This window comes from Ylistrum balloti, unplaced genomic scaffold (genome assembly GCF_031769215.1).
Source record: "Ylistrum balloti isolate Yb309-2 unplaced genomic scaffold, AGI_CSIRO_Ybal_v1 Utg369932, whole genome shotgun sequence".
Taxonomy (NCBI): domain Eukaryota; kingdom Metazoa; phylum Mollusca; class Bivalvia; order Pectinida; family Pectinidae; genus Ylistrum; species Ylistrum balloti.
The window spans coordinates 744,563-760,131 of record NW_026782044.1 but is presented as its reverse complement, the minus strand read 5'-3'; the positions used below and the strand labels follow the sequence as shown (position 1 = coordinate 760,131).

The following is a 15,569-nucleotide window of genomic DNA, read 5'->3' as shown; positions in this document are numbered from 1 at the left end:
CATGCTGTAGCACGAGAAATCCTAAGTGGTCTATATATCCATCGCTAATGGGCACTGCCGGGCACTGTTGAGGTCTTCCAAGTAGTGTTAGTTGCTATTATACTACCAATAGTCTCGGTCAACCGATCGCTTAATTTGATAGAAAAGGAGAAAGAAGCATGTAGGCGACACCGATTGATGCCGACCATGATGAAAGACGGATACCACATGAAATGCTTGCTCTTTACATATTGTGTCGACGTCAAAGTTTAGTAGCACTTCAAGGTATTGGCTGTTAAGTGTAGCTCTAGATCTAAAAGATGTTGATAAAATCATAAACATTGACGAACAGATTAAGTCTATAATCACAAAAGTTGCGTATTCACGCTGACCATATGCATGATATGTATGCTTTTAATAATAATTTTCAAGGGAGAAATAAGTGAAACATAGTGTGTTTTGCACAATTTCAAATAGTTCATGTAGTGTTATGATTCATAAATTAAATCCATCACAGAAAAAACCACGTTGCTACCATTAACTTAACGAGGACATGTCTGGTTGTAGTAACTACAATGAGTTATCGAGGTGAGGGTAGACAGAACTCCTGGAAAAGACCTCGAGGAGGTGGTGGCTGGGGACGTGGTCGCAGATTTAGCAACAACAATGGAGAAGGTAAAGAATATATAAGCTGCATAAAATAACTTGGACAGTCCTTGTCCAGCACCTCATCACTCGGAAAACCATAAGGAAAGTGTATGCACATAAGTGCCAGAACAAGAAATTGGATATCTGGTTCATGGTTCGGTTGATACCTCCTGACAGTTTTATCCCGTTAACATATTAACAATCAAATAACTACTGTCGATTTTGTAAGGAAAAAAACCCTCTCCTCTGTTAAAATCTCTGTATCAATGATTTGTCTTGATGCAGGAGTGTAGCTAGCCGAGCAGAAATGTGTAAGCCCAGGCAAAAATGAATTTCATGATTTCAAAGATGTTTTGAATCGTTTTCTGAGACAGTTTTTTTTTCATTTACTTAACAACAAACTTCAACCCCTGATATTTATTTTCAACCTTAGTTTTGTAATTTTGTCCGACATACTCTATGCACAGATTTTTTATGTGTAAGCCCGGGATTTTTCTTTCTATGGAAGCTACGCCCCTGTGATGTCTTTATGTGTACATATGTTACTAACAATTCCAGCTGTAGAGATTTGTTCATGAACATGTGACTTTTCATAATAAATTTTAAACTAAGTTTTGCTCTGTATTTTATTGTGTTTTTGTGTATTTTCTTTCCTTCATATTTCTTCACATTTCTCCTTTATTTATTGAGTATGATAATCAAAAAAGAAATGAATGAAATGACTCAGTAACTGACAATAAGTCACTGTAAAAAACCTCTGTGTGATTTACTATTCTTCATTCATTACAGGGCAGGATGGTGATGGTGATGGTGGAAGATGGCATAGAGGAGGAGGCAGACGAGGGGGAGGTAGACGAGGCAGAGGGGAGTATGAAGATAGTGGGGGAGGACGTGGTGGCAGAGAGCGACCACCACCAGGGTTATCTGGAAGGGAAATTGGAATGTGGTATGCCAAGCGAAGTATGGCAAAGAAGGAGAAAGAAACGGTAAAATATTGATGACCTTGGTCCATCAATCAATCGACTGGTAGCAACAAATTAAACAAACTATGATGATATGTAAATTTTTAAGTGGAGAGAGTCCTCTCAAAAGTAAGACAAACAATCATGAAAATATTGATAAAAAGAATAAAATCTTTTAGAAAAAATATTAAAGTTTTAAGGTCTAAATCTTGACAAATGTAATATGCATTAGCATATGAGTTGATATGTCAAGGTCAAGGTAATGAAATTCAATAAATGCTGGTATCAGAAGTAATTCATATGGACTAAACATATTGAGAAACTGTTGACTGTATATTGTCACATGACTCTGTACATAATTAAACAGGTATTATATAACTTTTATATCTGTAGTAATATGTATCTTATCAAGACACCCTTTTGAGTAAAAGGTAAATAATTTGTTTAGTTTGGAGAAAACTTTACAGAGTTTGTTATAGGTAAAGAAAAATTTTGCTGTGATCACTTTGTTTGGCTAGTATTGAAAGAATTCTGCACAAAGGAGAGACCAGGTTAAAAGAAATTTCAATATCTGTATATATTATATCACCCCAGTTTGTCAAACTGCAGTTGATATGCATGAGTGTTTTTATGATATACACAAACATATTGAGATGTAACATATCTGGTATATACTGACCTTCAGACTGCTGTGGTAAACCTAGAAGGTAATATGGAACGTAAGATCCGTAACCTTCTTGATGATATCAACACCGCAGACAATATCCAGCCACAGCCATCAAGATCTGGTGCCTCTCTGGATGAGGATATCAGGTGGGTAGCTATGTATGGGTGGATAGGTTGCCAGGGATATGTCAGAAGACTTGATTATACCCTCAGCAACAATGTTATTGAGTTATACTGCACTGAATGAGATTGCCCATCTTTTAGTCAATCAACCTACACTGTTTCAGACAAGTCCTGAGTCTTGTGTAGTGTAAAAGAAAAAGTTGATAAATGTAACAGGTGTATGTATCAGCATTTCTATATTAAAATGTTACTGATTATGTTCCCTTAAAACAGTAAATAAAGGATTCTCAACATCATTGTTTTATGTTTACATATCCGAAGAATCTCTACTGAATACCATGTGGTATCCATCCAGGAACCTAACCGCAATCTGAGACATCAAGAGTGTTGGTTCTCCAATATTGTTTTCTCTTGATTATGTTCCTTTAACTTTTTCAAGGGTAGGGGGAAGAAGGAGGGTATAGTTGTGGCATTGTCCATCATCTGTCTTTCTGTCCATCCTTTTTGTATCCAGATCATAACTTTGCCACGTTGTGTAAGGGTCATGTAATTTGATGTGAACTTTAGTTACACCAAGATGATGAACAGTGTAGAAGATTCGAGGCCCACAACTCCTGATTTACAGAGTTATTGCCCATGTTAAAATTTTGTATCCAGCACATAACTTTACTTGCATTTTAAGTCAGATATAGAAACTTGCTGTATACATTGTTCATACTTTCACTAAGATGATATACAGTGTACTAACATCAGGGCCAAATACAAAAATCACAGACAGGAAAATCCTCCAGTAAAGTTGTTTTCAGGGAGCATTCATAAGTTCCACTGATACTCTTGTTTTAGATTTGAATTAGAATGACAGTGTTACAGGAATCAACCTTTAAATATAATAAAGCTTTTGCAGTTACATAGATTACAACATTACTTTAATATTTGTGATTGAAAGAAATAAATTTAGATCATATCCAAACAATATGTATTTAATAAAAAAAAAACTATGACATAGCTATTAAGACATGAAATAGTGACATTTCTTAAAATATATTGTGGATGAATAAAACATATTTTTAAAAAAGATAAAAGATTTACTGTAAAAGGGTGTTGCTTTTGATGCTTCAAATTCTTGTGGTTTTCCCAAAGTTTTCATTGAAGTCATTTAATGGATTATTGTTACCTTTAATTTATATTTTCAGGGTATTTATTTTTCAATTTTATACCATCCTTAAAAAATAAAGAAATAAAACCCCTTCAAAAAAAACGTACAGTATTCTGTTTACTCTGTTCATAATTTTTTTTCCTCTTGAAGTGTACCAGCTGGGCGGCCATCTACATCTTATGACGGAGGTCACAGTCAGCACACTTTCAAACGACCGAACACTGCATCAGGGTTTTCTCAGAGTCACAGATCAACAGGTGCTTGTTTTGACAGTGACAGAGGTCAAGGTTCACAGAAACATTCTGGGGTAAAAGTTACATCAGGCAGAGATGGGCACAGAACTGTTTCTTATGATGCATGGAATGATACTGATACAGACCAAATGGAGACTTCTGCCTCAGGATATAGCTCTTCAGGGGAGGAAATGGGTGACGAGGATCAGTTACTGGAGTCAGATATGGAGGATTATGATGAAGTGAATGAGATGCCAATATATGAGTCTGTCACACAGTGCAGTGTGGAGGAGAAGGCCTATATCTTTGGTGGTGAAAGAAGTGGTGGTAAGATGTCATGAGTCTATTCTTTCCTCTGTATGCCCAACAAAAATGTTGATTGGACTTACTGAACAGCTTCATCTGTCAGTTGTAAACTTTTAATCACCCAGAGATCTCCTCCCACAGTTTTCTAGCAGTCTTTTTCAAACTTTGTAGGCTTAATGACAATGACATGAAATTGTATATCCTGAATGACATTTTGATTCGACTATATTTGGAAGAGTTACTGTCCTTAGTTTGTTTCATAGCATTACTTGGTAATCTTGTCTGGAGATCTCCTCTACTAGTTTGCAACCAATTTCTTACAAACTTTGTAGGCTTTGTAACTATGACATAAAAAGGTCTCTTGATTTGCCCAGTGCCAATACCAAATTTAACAGATTTTTTAACCTTTGCTGCTCCAGTCATTTCTGCAGATGTAATTATTTGAGAAAACAACTGACAAATATTATTTTTCTACACAATAGTTCAATTTAACTGTTTTTGAAAGAATGATTATCTATTGGTTTTAAACATTTTTAGCCCCAACCATCATCATATGGTTGGCTATTCAAACTGACCAACGTCCATGGTCTGTAGTCTGTTTGTAAACAATTTTTGTTCTTGCTATTTCTTGAGAAGTACTGGACGGATCTTTCTCATATTTCATATGTAGATTTCCCTTGGTCCTTAGTTGTGCCCAGTTGATTTTGGGACTGATCAGAAAAACAAAACAGGCAGCCATCTTGGTTTCCACCTAGTAAAGATTGTTATCCGAATTTCTTGAGAAGTACTGAATGAATCTCTCTCAAATTTTATACATATGCTCCCTTTGGTTTCTTTTTGTGCCTTTTTGATTTTGGAACTGATCAGTAAACAATCGAAAGGCAGAGAAGCGACCATCTTGGAATTCAACAATGACAATTGTTACCGCTGTCTTTTGGAGAGTCCTGGATGGATCTCTCTCAGATTTCGTATGTAGGTTCTGCTTAATCCCAGGTTTTACTTATTTGATTTTGGGATTGATAAGAGAAATAAAGTGGCTGTCAGGCAACCATCTCAGATTTGGCAGTTAATGACTATTATCACTATTTCTTCAAAGGAATGTTCCGAAAAGATAGGAAAAGATCCACTATTTAAAATATGAATGAAGATCAAACAAAGGTGGGCACCAAGATCCCTCTTGGATCTCTTGTAACTTTGTACAAAATTATCCTTCCTAAGATTTAAACAAGTTTCTCTGAAATTTGGCAAATTTCATTACCATTACATGACATTATGTTTTCCTTGATGACGTTGTGATTTTACTATTTAAAGAGAAGTCATTGCTCTGGGGTCCTCACTTATATATCTCTCCCCTGAGATACCACCTCCCTGAGACACTATCTCCCTGAGATACCACCTCCCTCAGATGCCACCTCCCTCAGATACCACCTCCCTCAGATATCACTTCCCTGCGATACCACCTCCCTCAGATACCACCTCCTTCAGATATCTCTTCCCAGAGATATTACCTCCCTCAGATACCACCTCCCTCGGATATCTCTTCTCTGAGATACCACCTCCCTCAGATATTACCTCCCTCAGATACCACCTCCCTCAGATATCTCTTCCCTCAGATATCTCTTCCCTCAGATACCACCTCCCTCAGATATTCCTCCCTGAGATACCACCTCCCTCAGATATCTCTTCACTGTGATACCACCTCCCTCAGATATCTCTTCCTTGAGATACCACCTCCCTCAGATATCTCTTCCCTGAGATACCACCCCCTTCAGATACCACCTCCCTCAGATACCACCTCCCTCAGATATCTCTTCCTTGAGATACCACCTCCCTCAGATATTCCTCCCTGAGATACCACCTTCCTGAGATATCTCTTCACTGAGATATCACCTCCCACAGATATCTCTTCCCTGAGATACCACCCCCTTCAGATACCACCTCCCTCAGATACCACCTCCCTCAGATATCTCTTCCCTGAGATACCACCCCCTACAGATACCACCTCCCTCAGATACCACCTCCCTCAGATATCTCTTCACTGTGATACCACCTCCCTCAGATATCTCTTCCTTGAGATACCACCTCCCTCAGATATCTCTTCCCTGAGAGACCACCCCCTTCAGATACCACCTCCCTCAGATACCACCTCCCTCAGATATCTCTTCCTTGAGATACTTCCTCCCTCAGATATTCCTCCCTGAGATACTACCTCCCTCAGATATCTCTTCGCTGAGATACCACCTCCCACAGATATCTCTTCCCTGAGATACCACCCCCTTCAGATACCACCTCCATCAGATACCACCTCCCTCAGATATCTCTTCCCTGAGATACCACCCCCTTCAGATACCACCTCCCTCAGATATCTCTTCCCTGAGATATCAACCCCTTCAGATACCACCTCCCTCAGATACCACCTCCCTCAGATATCTCTTCCCTGAGATACCACCTCCCTCAGATACCACCTCCCTGAGATATCTCTTCCCTGAGATACCACTTCCCTCAGATATCTCTTCCCTGAGATACCACCTCCCTCAGATATCAACTCCCTCAGTTTTTAAGCAATTGCCTTGAAACTGAGTATGGCTTTAAACAACAACAGGAAATTGTGTTCTTATGAACAGCATATTGACTGAACAATGTTTCATAATGTTTTTTCTCCTTTGATCTTTCATTAGCATCTTAATCTTGTCAAGTTAGGGAATCAATTACAAGGAGTAACTTACTCTGAAGCTGTTGCGATTGATTCCCTAACTTGAATTTCTCTACTGCGCAATCACCGTACATACTTCCTGGTTTCCCGCGGAGCAGTAAACGAATCCTCTATTCTATGTACGAATCTGAACGGCATTGGCTCTATCACCAAATCCTTCTTAATCTTGTCAAGATATTTCATCTTTCAGTTTTCAACCAATCTTTTTAAAATTTAGTATACTTAAAAAAAAACATACAGCACTGTTTTCCCCTCTTGATATGTTGACTTACTGTTACAATTTTAATGTTTTTATCCTATTTGGTACAATGAGTTATGGATATTTATTTGGTATGGGACAGGGATATTACATTCTGCCCTGTAATACTCTTGTTAATTCAAATTCAAACTCAAATATCAATAAAGTGACAATAAAGTACAAAGATGAAAAAATTATTGCGAGGGAAAGTATTTAACTATTCTCTATGGTGGAATTAACAGTCACTAACTAGGCTGTTTGTCTTAGCTAAATGTGTATACTTTACGTAATTTGTTTCCAAATCAGGATAAATAAATTCAGGAAAATGTTCCTAATTTGGGAGGAAGGAGGACAATATTTTCCAATTTACTCATGCAGTTTGCTGTTACATCCAGAGAGAAAACCACTGACAGTGACAAGTATTTTCTAATTAAACAGACCCACAAGTACATGCAGGAATACCCAGCAACCCAAGTTTAGATGCATTTTTATCCAAGGAAGCAGAGCACAGGCAGACAGACAAAAACTTTATCAAGATGATGGACTTCAGAAAAAAACTGCCTTCTTATGACAAGAGACAGGTAAGTAATACATCCATTTAAGATTAATGTTGGGTTCTGCTTTCAGCTCTGAGTAACTCACATACTAGGTAATTTTTATATGGTGATTTTAAAGATGGCTGTTTACCCCCTAATTTTATATTAGAGATTAAATAGATAAAATGAGGATGGGTACTAATATGTAAGATAAAAAAAAACACATACTCAAATTTTCACAACAAGAAACAATATCTTAATGTATTACACATAACGATGCATCTATAATGCATTTTCTTTTTTTTTTTCTTCTGTCTCATAAGAGGGAGTTCAGTGTTAGGCTGATCAATTCCTTAAACATTTAGAAATGTTTGTCCTTTAGAACTTTTCTTTTTTTCCTAAGTACTTCAGACAAAACAGAAGTTTAGAACTCACTTCCACTAGCGATTTCGTATAATTACAGTTTGTGCCTCCGTTTGTCCAAACTTTCATGCTTCCATAGCAAAAGTCTTGTGTACAAATTATCTTGTGAATCCCACTATAGATTAAGTTTATTATCCCTAGTGTGATTACATAACTTTCAAAACTTATTAGATTTTCATGATTATCAGCCAAGCTTAAAGGGACAAAGGTCATATTTGACCACTTTCCAAATAAAAAAGTTTATTGTGTGCAGGGTTTTTCATGGACACCTAAAAAGATCAAGTTCGTAATTCTATTCAGGATAAGATTTTGGTGGTCATCGGTTTAAATGGGCATATTCAAACATAACCATTTTTAAATACGTGACTGTTCTGTCATTACTGTGTTGTATCTATGCTTTCTCTTATTGATACAGGAAATGTTAAAAGCATTGAAATCTCACCAGTGCCTGGTAATCAAAGGAGAGACGGGCTGTGGAAAGACTACACAGGTAAGTATTTATATAATGCCAACAACAAAATTACAGGGTATACTACACAGGCAAGTATTTATATAATGCCAACAACAAAATAACAGGGTGTACTACACAGGTAAGTGTTAATTTAATGCCAACAACAAAATTACAGGGTATACTACACAGGTAAGTGTTTATATAATGCCAACAACAAAATAACAGGGTGTACTACACAGGTAAGTGTTAATTTAATGCCAACAACAAAATTACAGGGTATACTACACAGGCAAGTATTTATATAATGCCAACAACAAAATAACAGGGTGTACTACACAGGTAAGTGTTAATTTAATGCCAACAACAAAATTACAGGGTATACTACACAGGTAAGTATTTATATAATCCCAACATCAGAATTACAGGGTATACTACACAGGTAAGTATTCATATGCCAACAACAAAATTACAGGGTTTACTACACAGGTAAGTATTTATATAATCCCAACAGCAAAATTACAGGGTATACTACACAGGTACGTATTTATATAATCCCAACAACAAAATTACAGGGTATACTACACAGGTAAGTATTTATATAATTCCAACAGCAAAATTACAGGGTATACTACACAGGTAAGTATTTATATAATCCCAACAGCAAAATTACAGGGTATACTACACAGGTAAGTATTCATATGCCAACAACAAAATTACAGGGTTTACTACACAGGTAAGTATTTATATAATCCCAACAGCAAAATTACAGGGTATACTACACAGGTAAGTATTCATATAATCCCAACAGCAAAATTACAGGGTATACTACACAGGTAAGTATTCATATAATCCCAACAGCAAAATTACAGGGTATACTACACAGGTATGTATTTATATAATCCCAACAACAAAATTACAGGGTATACTACACAGGTAAGTATTTATATAATCCCAACAGCAAAATTACAGGGTATACTACACAGGTAAGTATTTATATAATCCTAACATCAGAATTACAGGGTATACTACACAGGTAAGTATTCATATGCCAACAACAAAATTACAGGGTTTACTACACAGGTAAGTATTTATATAATCCCAACAGCAAAATTACAGGGTATACTACACAGGTAAGTATTCATATGCCAACAACAAAATTACAGGGTTTACTACACAGGTAAGTATTTATATAATCCCAACAGCAAAATTACAGGGTATACTACACAGGTAAGTATTTATATAATCCAACAACACAATTACACGTTTTACTACAAATGTATGAATTTATATTATCCCAACATCAAAATTACAGGGTATACTACACAGGTAAGTATTCATATGCCAACAACAAAATTACAGGGTATACTACACAGGTAAGTATTTATATAATCCCAACAGCAAAATTACAGGGTATACTACACAGGTAAGTATTTATATAATCCCAACAACAAAATTACAGGGTATACTACACAGGTAAGTATTTATATAATCCCAACAGCAAAATTACAGGGTATACTACACAGGTAAGTATTTATATAATCCCAACAGCAAAATTACAGGGTATACTACACAGGTAAGTATTTATATAATCCCAACATCAGAATTACAGGGTATACTACACAGGTAAGTATTTATATAATCCCAACAGCAAAATTACAGGGTATACTACACAGGTAAGTATTTATATAATCCCAACAGCAAAATTACAGGGTATACTACACAGGTAAGTATTTATTAATCCCAACAACAGAATTAGGAGGTATATTAAAGAGATAAGAATTAACACAATACCTGTAAGAAAGATATTGTGTATTTTATACACAGGTAAGTATTTATATAATCATAACAAAATTATAGGGTTTATTAAAGGGATAAAAATTAACACAATACCCACAAGAAAAGTAAGACTATGTCTTGTCAAGATAACACACAACCTGACTACACAGTGAGTGATAAGTGTTGGACTCAATTACTTGTATAAATGTGAAGATCTCACACAACCTGACTACACAGTGAGTGATAAGTGTTGGACTCAATTACTTGTATAAATGTGAAGATCTCACACAACCTGACTACACAGTGAGTGGTAAGTGTTGGACCCAATTACTTGTATAAATGTGAAGATCTCACACAACCTGACTACACAGTGAGTGGTAAGTGTTGGACCCAATTACTTGTATAAATGTGAAGATTTCACACAACCTGACTACACAGTGAGTGGTAAGTGTTGGACTCAATTACTTGTATAAATGTGAAGATCTCACACAACCTGACTACACAGTGAGTGGTAAGTGTTGGACTCAATTACTTGTATAAATGTGAAGATCTCACACAACCTGACTACACAGTGAGTGTTAAGTGTTGGACTCCATTACTTGTATAAATGTGAAGATCTCACACAACCTAAAGTGACTACACAGTGAGTGGTAAGTGTTGGACTCAATTACTTGTATAAATGTGAAGATCTCACACAACCTGACTACACAGTGAGTGGTAAGTGTTGGACTCAATTACTTGTATAAATGTGAAGATCTCACACAACCTGACTACACAGTGAGTGTTAAGTGTTGGACTCAATTACTTGTATAAATGGGAAGATCTCACACAACCTAAAGTGACTACACAGTGAGTGGTAAGTGTTGGACTCAATTACTCGTATAAATGTGAAGATCTCACACAACCTGACTACACAGTGAGTGGTAAGTGTTGGACTCAATTACTTGTATAAATGTGAAGATCTCACACAACCTAAAGTGGCTACTCAAACTTGGCCTGGTTTCTGTAGATAGCTGTAGATTATCATGCTCAAATGATTTCTAATACAGTCACAGGCAATCCTATTTTCTTTAATAAAATCTAGAACTTCACCTCTAGTGTTTGATGTATTCTGTTGTGTAAAGTTGGAATTAATATCTTGGTCCTTTTGCTTATAATTTCATGATGAATATGTTACTACGTGTACATGAATGTCAATAATCAAGACAAGCTATCATAAATATTGTAGTTTATGACAAACCAATGAAAAAGTAAGAAAACAAAATTTTAAAAACAGGAGCCAATTTTAAATATATTTTGAAGCCAGGTTTAATAATTCAGTCTTTTGAAAAGGGATATTTTAAAAGAAGTATCGTAAACTGGGTACAAATTTCTCGGTTTAGCCTTTCAATCCTCAATAATGTGGATAAACTATTCCCACAGCAAATTTCTACTGTTGTCACGGACACTTAAATTCTGAAAGCGAGTTGATGGTAAGAAAGTTAAGTCATCATTTTCAAATATTAAGATATAAACACTTGACAAACAGCTTGTCAGCTCACCTGCCTGTTGTTATCATTGTCAAACCATAATGGTATCCTTTCTGATATATCAGTGTTGTAAATTTCTGATTCAGGGATTTCCGTAATTTTGTTAATAGTAGAAAAAAAGTAAAAAAAGAATCAACAAAATAGCCGCATAAAAAAATCTTACATATCAATTTCAGGTGCCTCAGTATATTTTGGATGACTTTATATCCCAGGGGAAGGGATCACAGTGTAAAGTCATATGTACACAACCTAGAAGGATAAGTGCTGTGTCAGTAAGTACATCAATGTTTGTGTAGGGGGAGGGGATCAGTGCTGTGTCTGTAAGTACATCAATGTTTGTGTAGAGGGAGGGGATCAGTGCTGTGTCTGTAAGTACATCAATGTTTGTGTAGAGGGAGGGGATCAGTGCTGTGTCTGTCAGTGTTTGTGTACATGCTGTGTCTGTTTGTGTAATGTTTGTGTAGAGGGAGGGGATCAGTGCTGTGTCTGTAAGTACATCAATGTTTGTGTGTAGAGGGAGGGGATCAGTGCTGTGTCTGTAAGTACATCAATGTTTGTGTAGAGGGAGGGGATCAGTGCTGTGTCTGTAAGTACATCAATGTTTGTGTAGAGGGAGGGGATCAGTGCTGTGTCTGTAAGTACATCAATGTTTGTGTAGAGGGAGGGGATCAGTGCTGTGTCTGTGTTTGTGTAGAGGGATGGGATCAGTGCCGTGTCCGTAAGTACATCAATGTTTGTGTAGAGGGATGGGATCAGTGCCGTGTCCGTAAGTACATCAATGTTTGTGTAGAGGGAGGGGATCAATGCCGTGTCCGTAAGTACATCAATGTTTGTGTAGAGGGATGGGATCAGTGCTGTGTCTGTAAGTACATCAATGTTTGTGTAGAGGGAGGGGATCAGTGCTGTGTCTGTAAGTACATCAATGTTTGTGTAGTACATCAATGGGAGGGGATCAGTGCTGTGTCTGTAAGTACATCAATGTTTGTGTAGAGGGAGGGGATCAGTGCTGTGTCTGTAAGTACATCAATGTTTGTGTAGAGGGAGGGGATCAGTGCTGTGTCTGTAAGTACATCAGTGCTGTGTCTGTAAGTACATCAATGTTTGTGTAGAGGGAGGGGATCAGTGCTGTGTCTGTAAGTACATCAATGTTTGTGTAGAGGGAGGGGATCAGTGCTGTGTCTGTAAGTACATCAATGTTTGTGTAGAGGGAGGGGATCAGTGCTGTGTCTGCTGTGTCTGTAAGTACATCAATGTTTGTGTAGAGGGAGGGGATCAGTGCCGTGTCTGTAAGTACATCAATGTTTGTGTAGAGGGAGGGGATCAGTGCTGTGTCTGTAAGTACATCAATGTTTGTGTAGAGGGAGGGGATCAGTGCATGTGTTTGTGTAGTAGAGGTCTGTAGGGGATCAGTGCTGTGTCTGTAAGTACATCAATGTTTGTGTAGAGGGAGGGGATCAGTGCTGTGTCTGTAAGTACATCAATGTTTGTGTAGAGGGAGGGGATCAGTGCTGTGTCTGTAAGTACATCAATGTTTGTGTAGAGGGAGGGGATCAGTGCTGTGTCTGTAAGTACATCAATGTTTGTGTAGAGGGAGGGGATCAGTGCCGTGTCTGTAAGTACATCAATGTTTGTGTAGAGGGAGGGGATCAGTGCCGTGTCTGTAAGTACATCAATGTTTGTGTAGAGGGAGGGGATCAGTGCCGTGTCTGTAAGTACATCAATGTTTGTGTAGAGGGAGGGGATCAGTGCTGTGTCTGTAAGTACATCAATGTTTGTGTAGAGGGAGGGGATCAGTGCTGTGTCTGTAAGTACATCAATGTTTGTGTAGAGGGAGGGGAGGGTGTCTGTAAGTACATCAATGTTTTTGTAGATGCCGTGTCTGTGTACATCAATGTTTGTGTAGAGGGAGGGGATCAGTGCCTGTTTGTGTAGAGGGAGGGGATCAGTGCTGTGTCTGTAAGTACATCAATGTTTGTGTCGTGGATGTCCTAGCCTTCATTTTTGCTTATCCCTCATGAGTGCCTCCCCCCTCCCCTTGGATCTATTTTAATGTTTCTCAAAGAAATTGTTTACTCGGTGAGAAATTGTAGGACAAAATCATAATATGGAAACATACAGTAAAGAACATAATGATTTTGCTCTTTGATGTCAGGTCGCAGAACGAGTGGCGGACGAGCGAGGACAGAATGTGGGATGTGACGGCGATATAGGATACTCTATCAGGCTGGAGAGGTAGGAACAAAATATAAAATTACAGATGATAGGGGTTTTTGTGAAGCCTGCAGAGCTAGCGGACACTAAGGGATCACTTTGTCCGTCGTCACCTGTTGTCTGAACGAAAGTTTTCTGGACTTTTTTCGGTAATGCTTTGAGTTATCAAAATGAAATTTGGCATATTGCTTTTCGTTGCAAGGGTACAGATTAAGTTCGATTCCCGGCTGTCTGTGACCCTTTTTGGCTGAGTTATGTCCCTTTCAACTTAGAAAATTTAATGAGAATATTGTTTTCCTGACTTTTTTGGCTTATGCTTTGAGTTATAGAAATGACATTTGCTATGTGCTGTCAGTGACTGAGTTATGCCCCTTAGAACTTGGAAAATTTCTCAGGAATATTGCTTTGTGCAGTTTTCCCTTTATGCTTCAAGTTATAGAAGTGAAATTTGGTATTACAACTTTTTGGTTGATAGTTACACATCCAGTTCAATTTCTGGGTGACCGTGACACTTTATGCAGGCGACACATACAGTTCCGAGGAACTCTTGTGATTGGTTTGTCCTGAATAGTATGATTAATAACACATTTAAGTTGGTACCTTTCAAAACTGAATTTTTTGCACATCAATTTTCCTATTTTTATATGCCTGTCAATATTTATGTTATGGCAGTGTCCATCTGTTAATTTTTATCCAGACATCACTTGCCACAGTTTCAACATATCTTTTTCAAACTTTGTAGGCTTAATCACTGTAACAAGAAGTTGGTTTTGCTGATTTGCAGTTTGATTCAGATGTATTTTGAAGAGTTGGTCATAATTTAAATCTAATCAGGAGATTTGTCAGAAACCAGTTTCTTTGAAACTTTGTACACTTATTTACCATGACATCAAGTTGTGTTTTCTGAAAATCAGTTTGATTCAACTGAAAATAGGAGAGTTCTTTCAAACTCTAAAGACTAATTTACTTTGGGATGAAATTGTTTTTCATCATAGAAGTTTGATACAAAAATTCATGAAGGAGTTACCCCTCTTAGCTTTCTTAGCATTTTAATTTGATACAAAGATCTCCTTTCTTGATTTTAAACCAATTTCTCTCAAACATATTTGGCTTTATAACCATTACTTGAAATTGTGTTTTCCTCAATGGCATTGAGAATTTACAATTTATGGAGGAGTTATTGCCCTTTGTTTTTTCAGCATTTCTATATTGTCACAACATTTCCTCCCTCATGTTTTCAGCTATTTCATTGAAACATGGTAGGCTTTAAAGTTTCAATATCAGACCATGATCTCATGGTCAACAGAGTTATTTCCCTTTGTTCTTTCAGAGCTTTAAACTTGTACTGAGATTTCTTCTTTCAGTTTTCAACCATTTTCTTCAAAACTTAGTATTTTTTATTATGATTAAAACTCAGTTTTTGTCCTTCTTGACATTTTAAGGCAAAACAAAATGGTCAACAGATTGTAATAGCTTGTACACAGATTTTTTAATTTTCAAAAGTGGAAAAATAACCTTTGACCATCAGAGAATGGCATTTGATCAATGTTAGCCATTGCTCATTTGATCCTTTTTCTTTTATACTGGTTCTTTGTTAGGTGGATGGGATGGAATGAGGT

The 15,569-nt window shown here is 37.1% G+C and overlaps 1 protein-coding gene across 1 annotated transcript in view; it reads left to right on the top strand.

Annotated features, from left to right (window-relative positions):
• Positions 1-205: 205 nt before the first annotated feature.
• The window catches only part of LOC132547063 (ATP-dependent DNA/RNA helicase DHX36-like), a 36,609-nt gene continuing 21,245 nt past the window's right edge, over positions 206-15,569 (top strand). Inside the window, exons 1-9 of the mRNA XM_060210815.1 lie at positions 206-264; positions 547-654; positions 1,417-1,613; positions 2,275-2,402; positions 3,685-4,094; positions 7,463-7,605; positions 8,399-8,473; positions 11,916-12,011; positions 13,892-13,971. Of these exons, the coding sequence (XP_060066798.1) occupies positions 213-264; positions 547-654; positions 1,417-1,613; positions 2,275-2,402; positions 3,685-4,094; positions 7,463-7,605; positions 8,399-8,473; positions 11,916-12,011; positions 13,892-13,971 (1,289 nt within the window). The 5' untranslated portion in view covers positions 206-212. The remainder of the gene's footprint in view (positions 265-546; positions 655-1,416; positions 1,614-2,274; positions 2,403-3,684; positions 4,095-7,462; positions 7,606-8,398; positions 8,474-11,915; positions 12,012-13,891; positions 13,972-15,569) is intronic.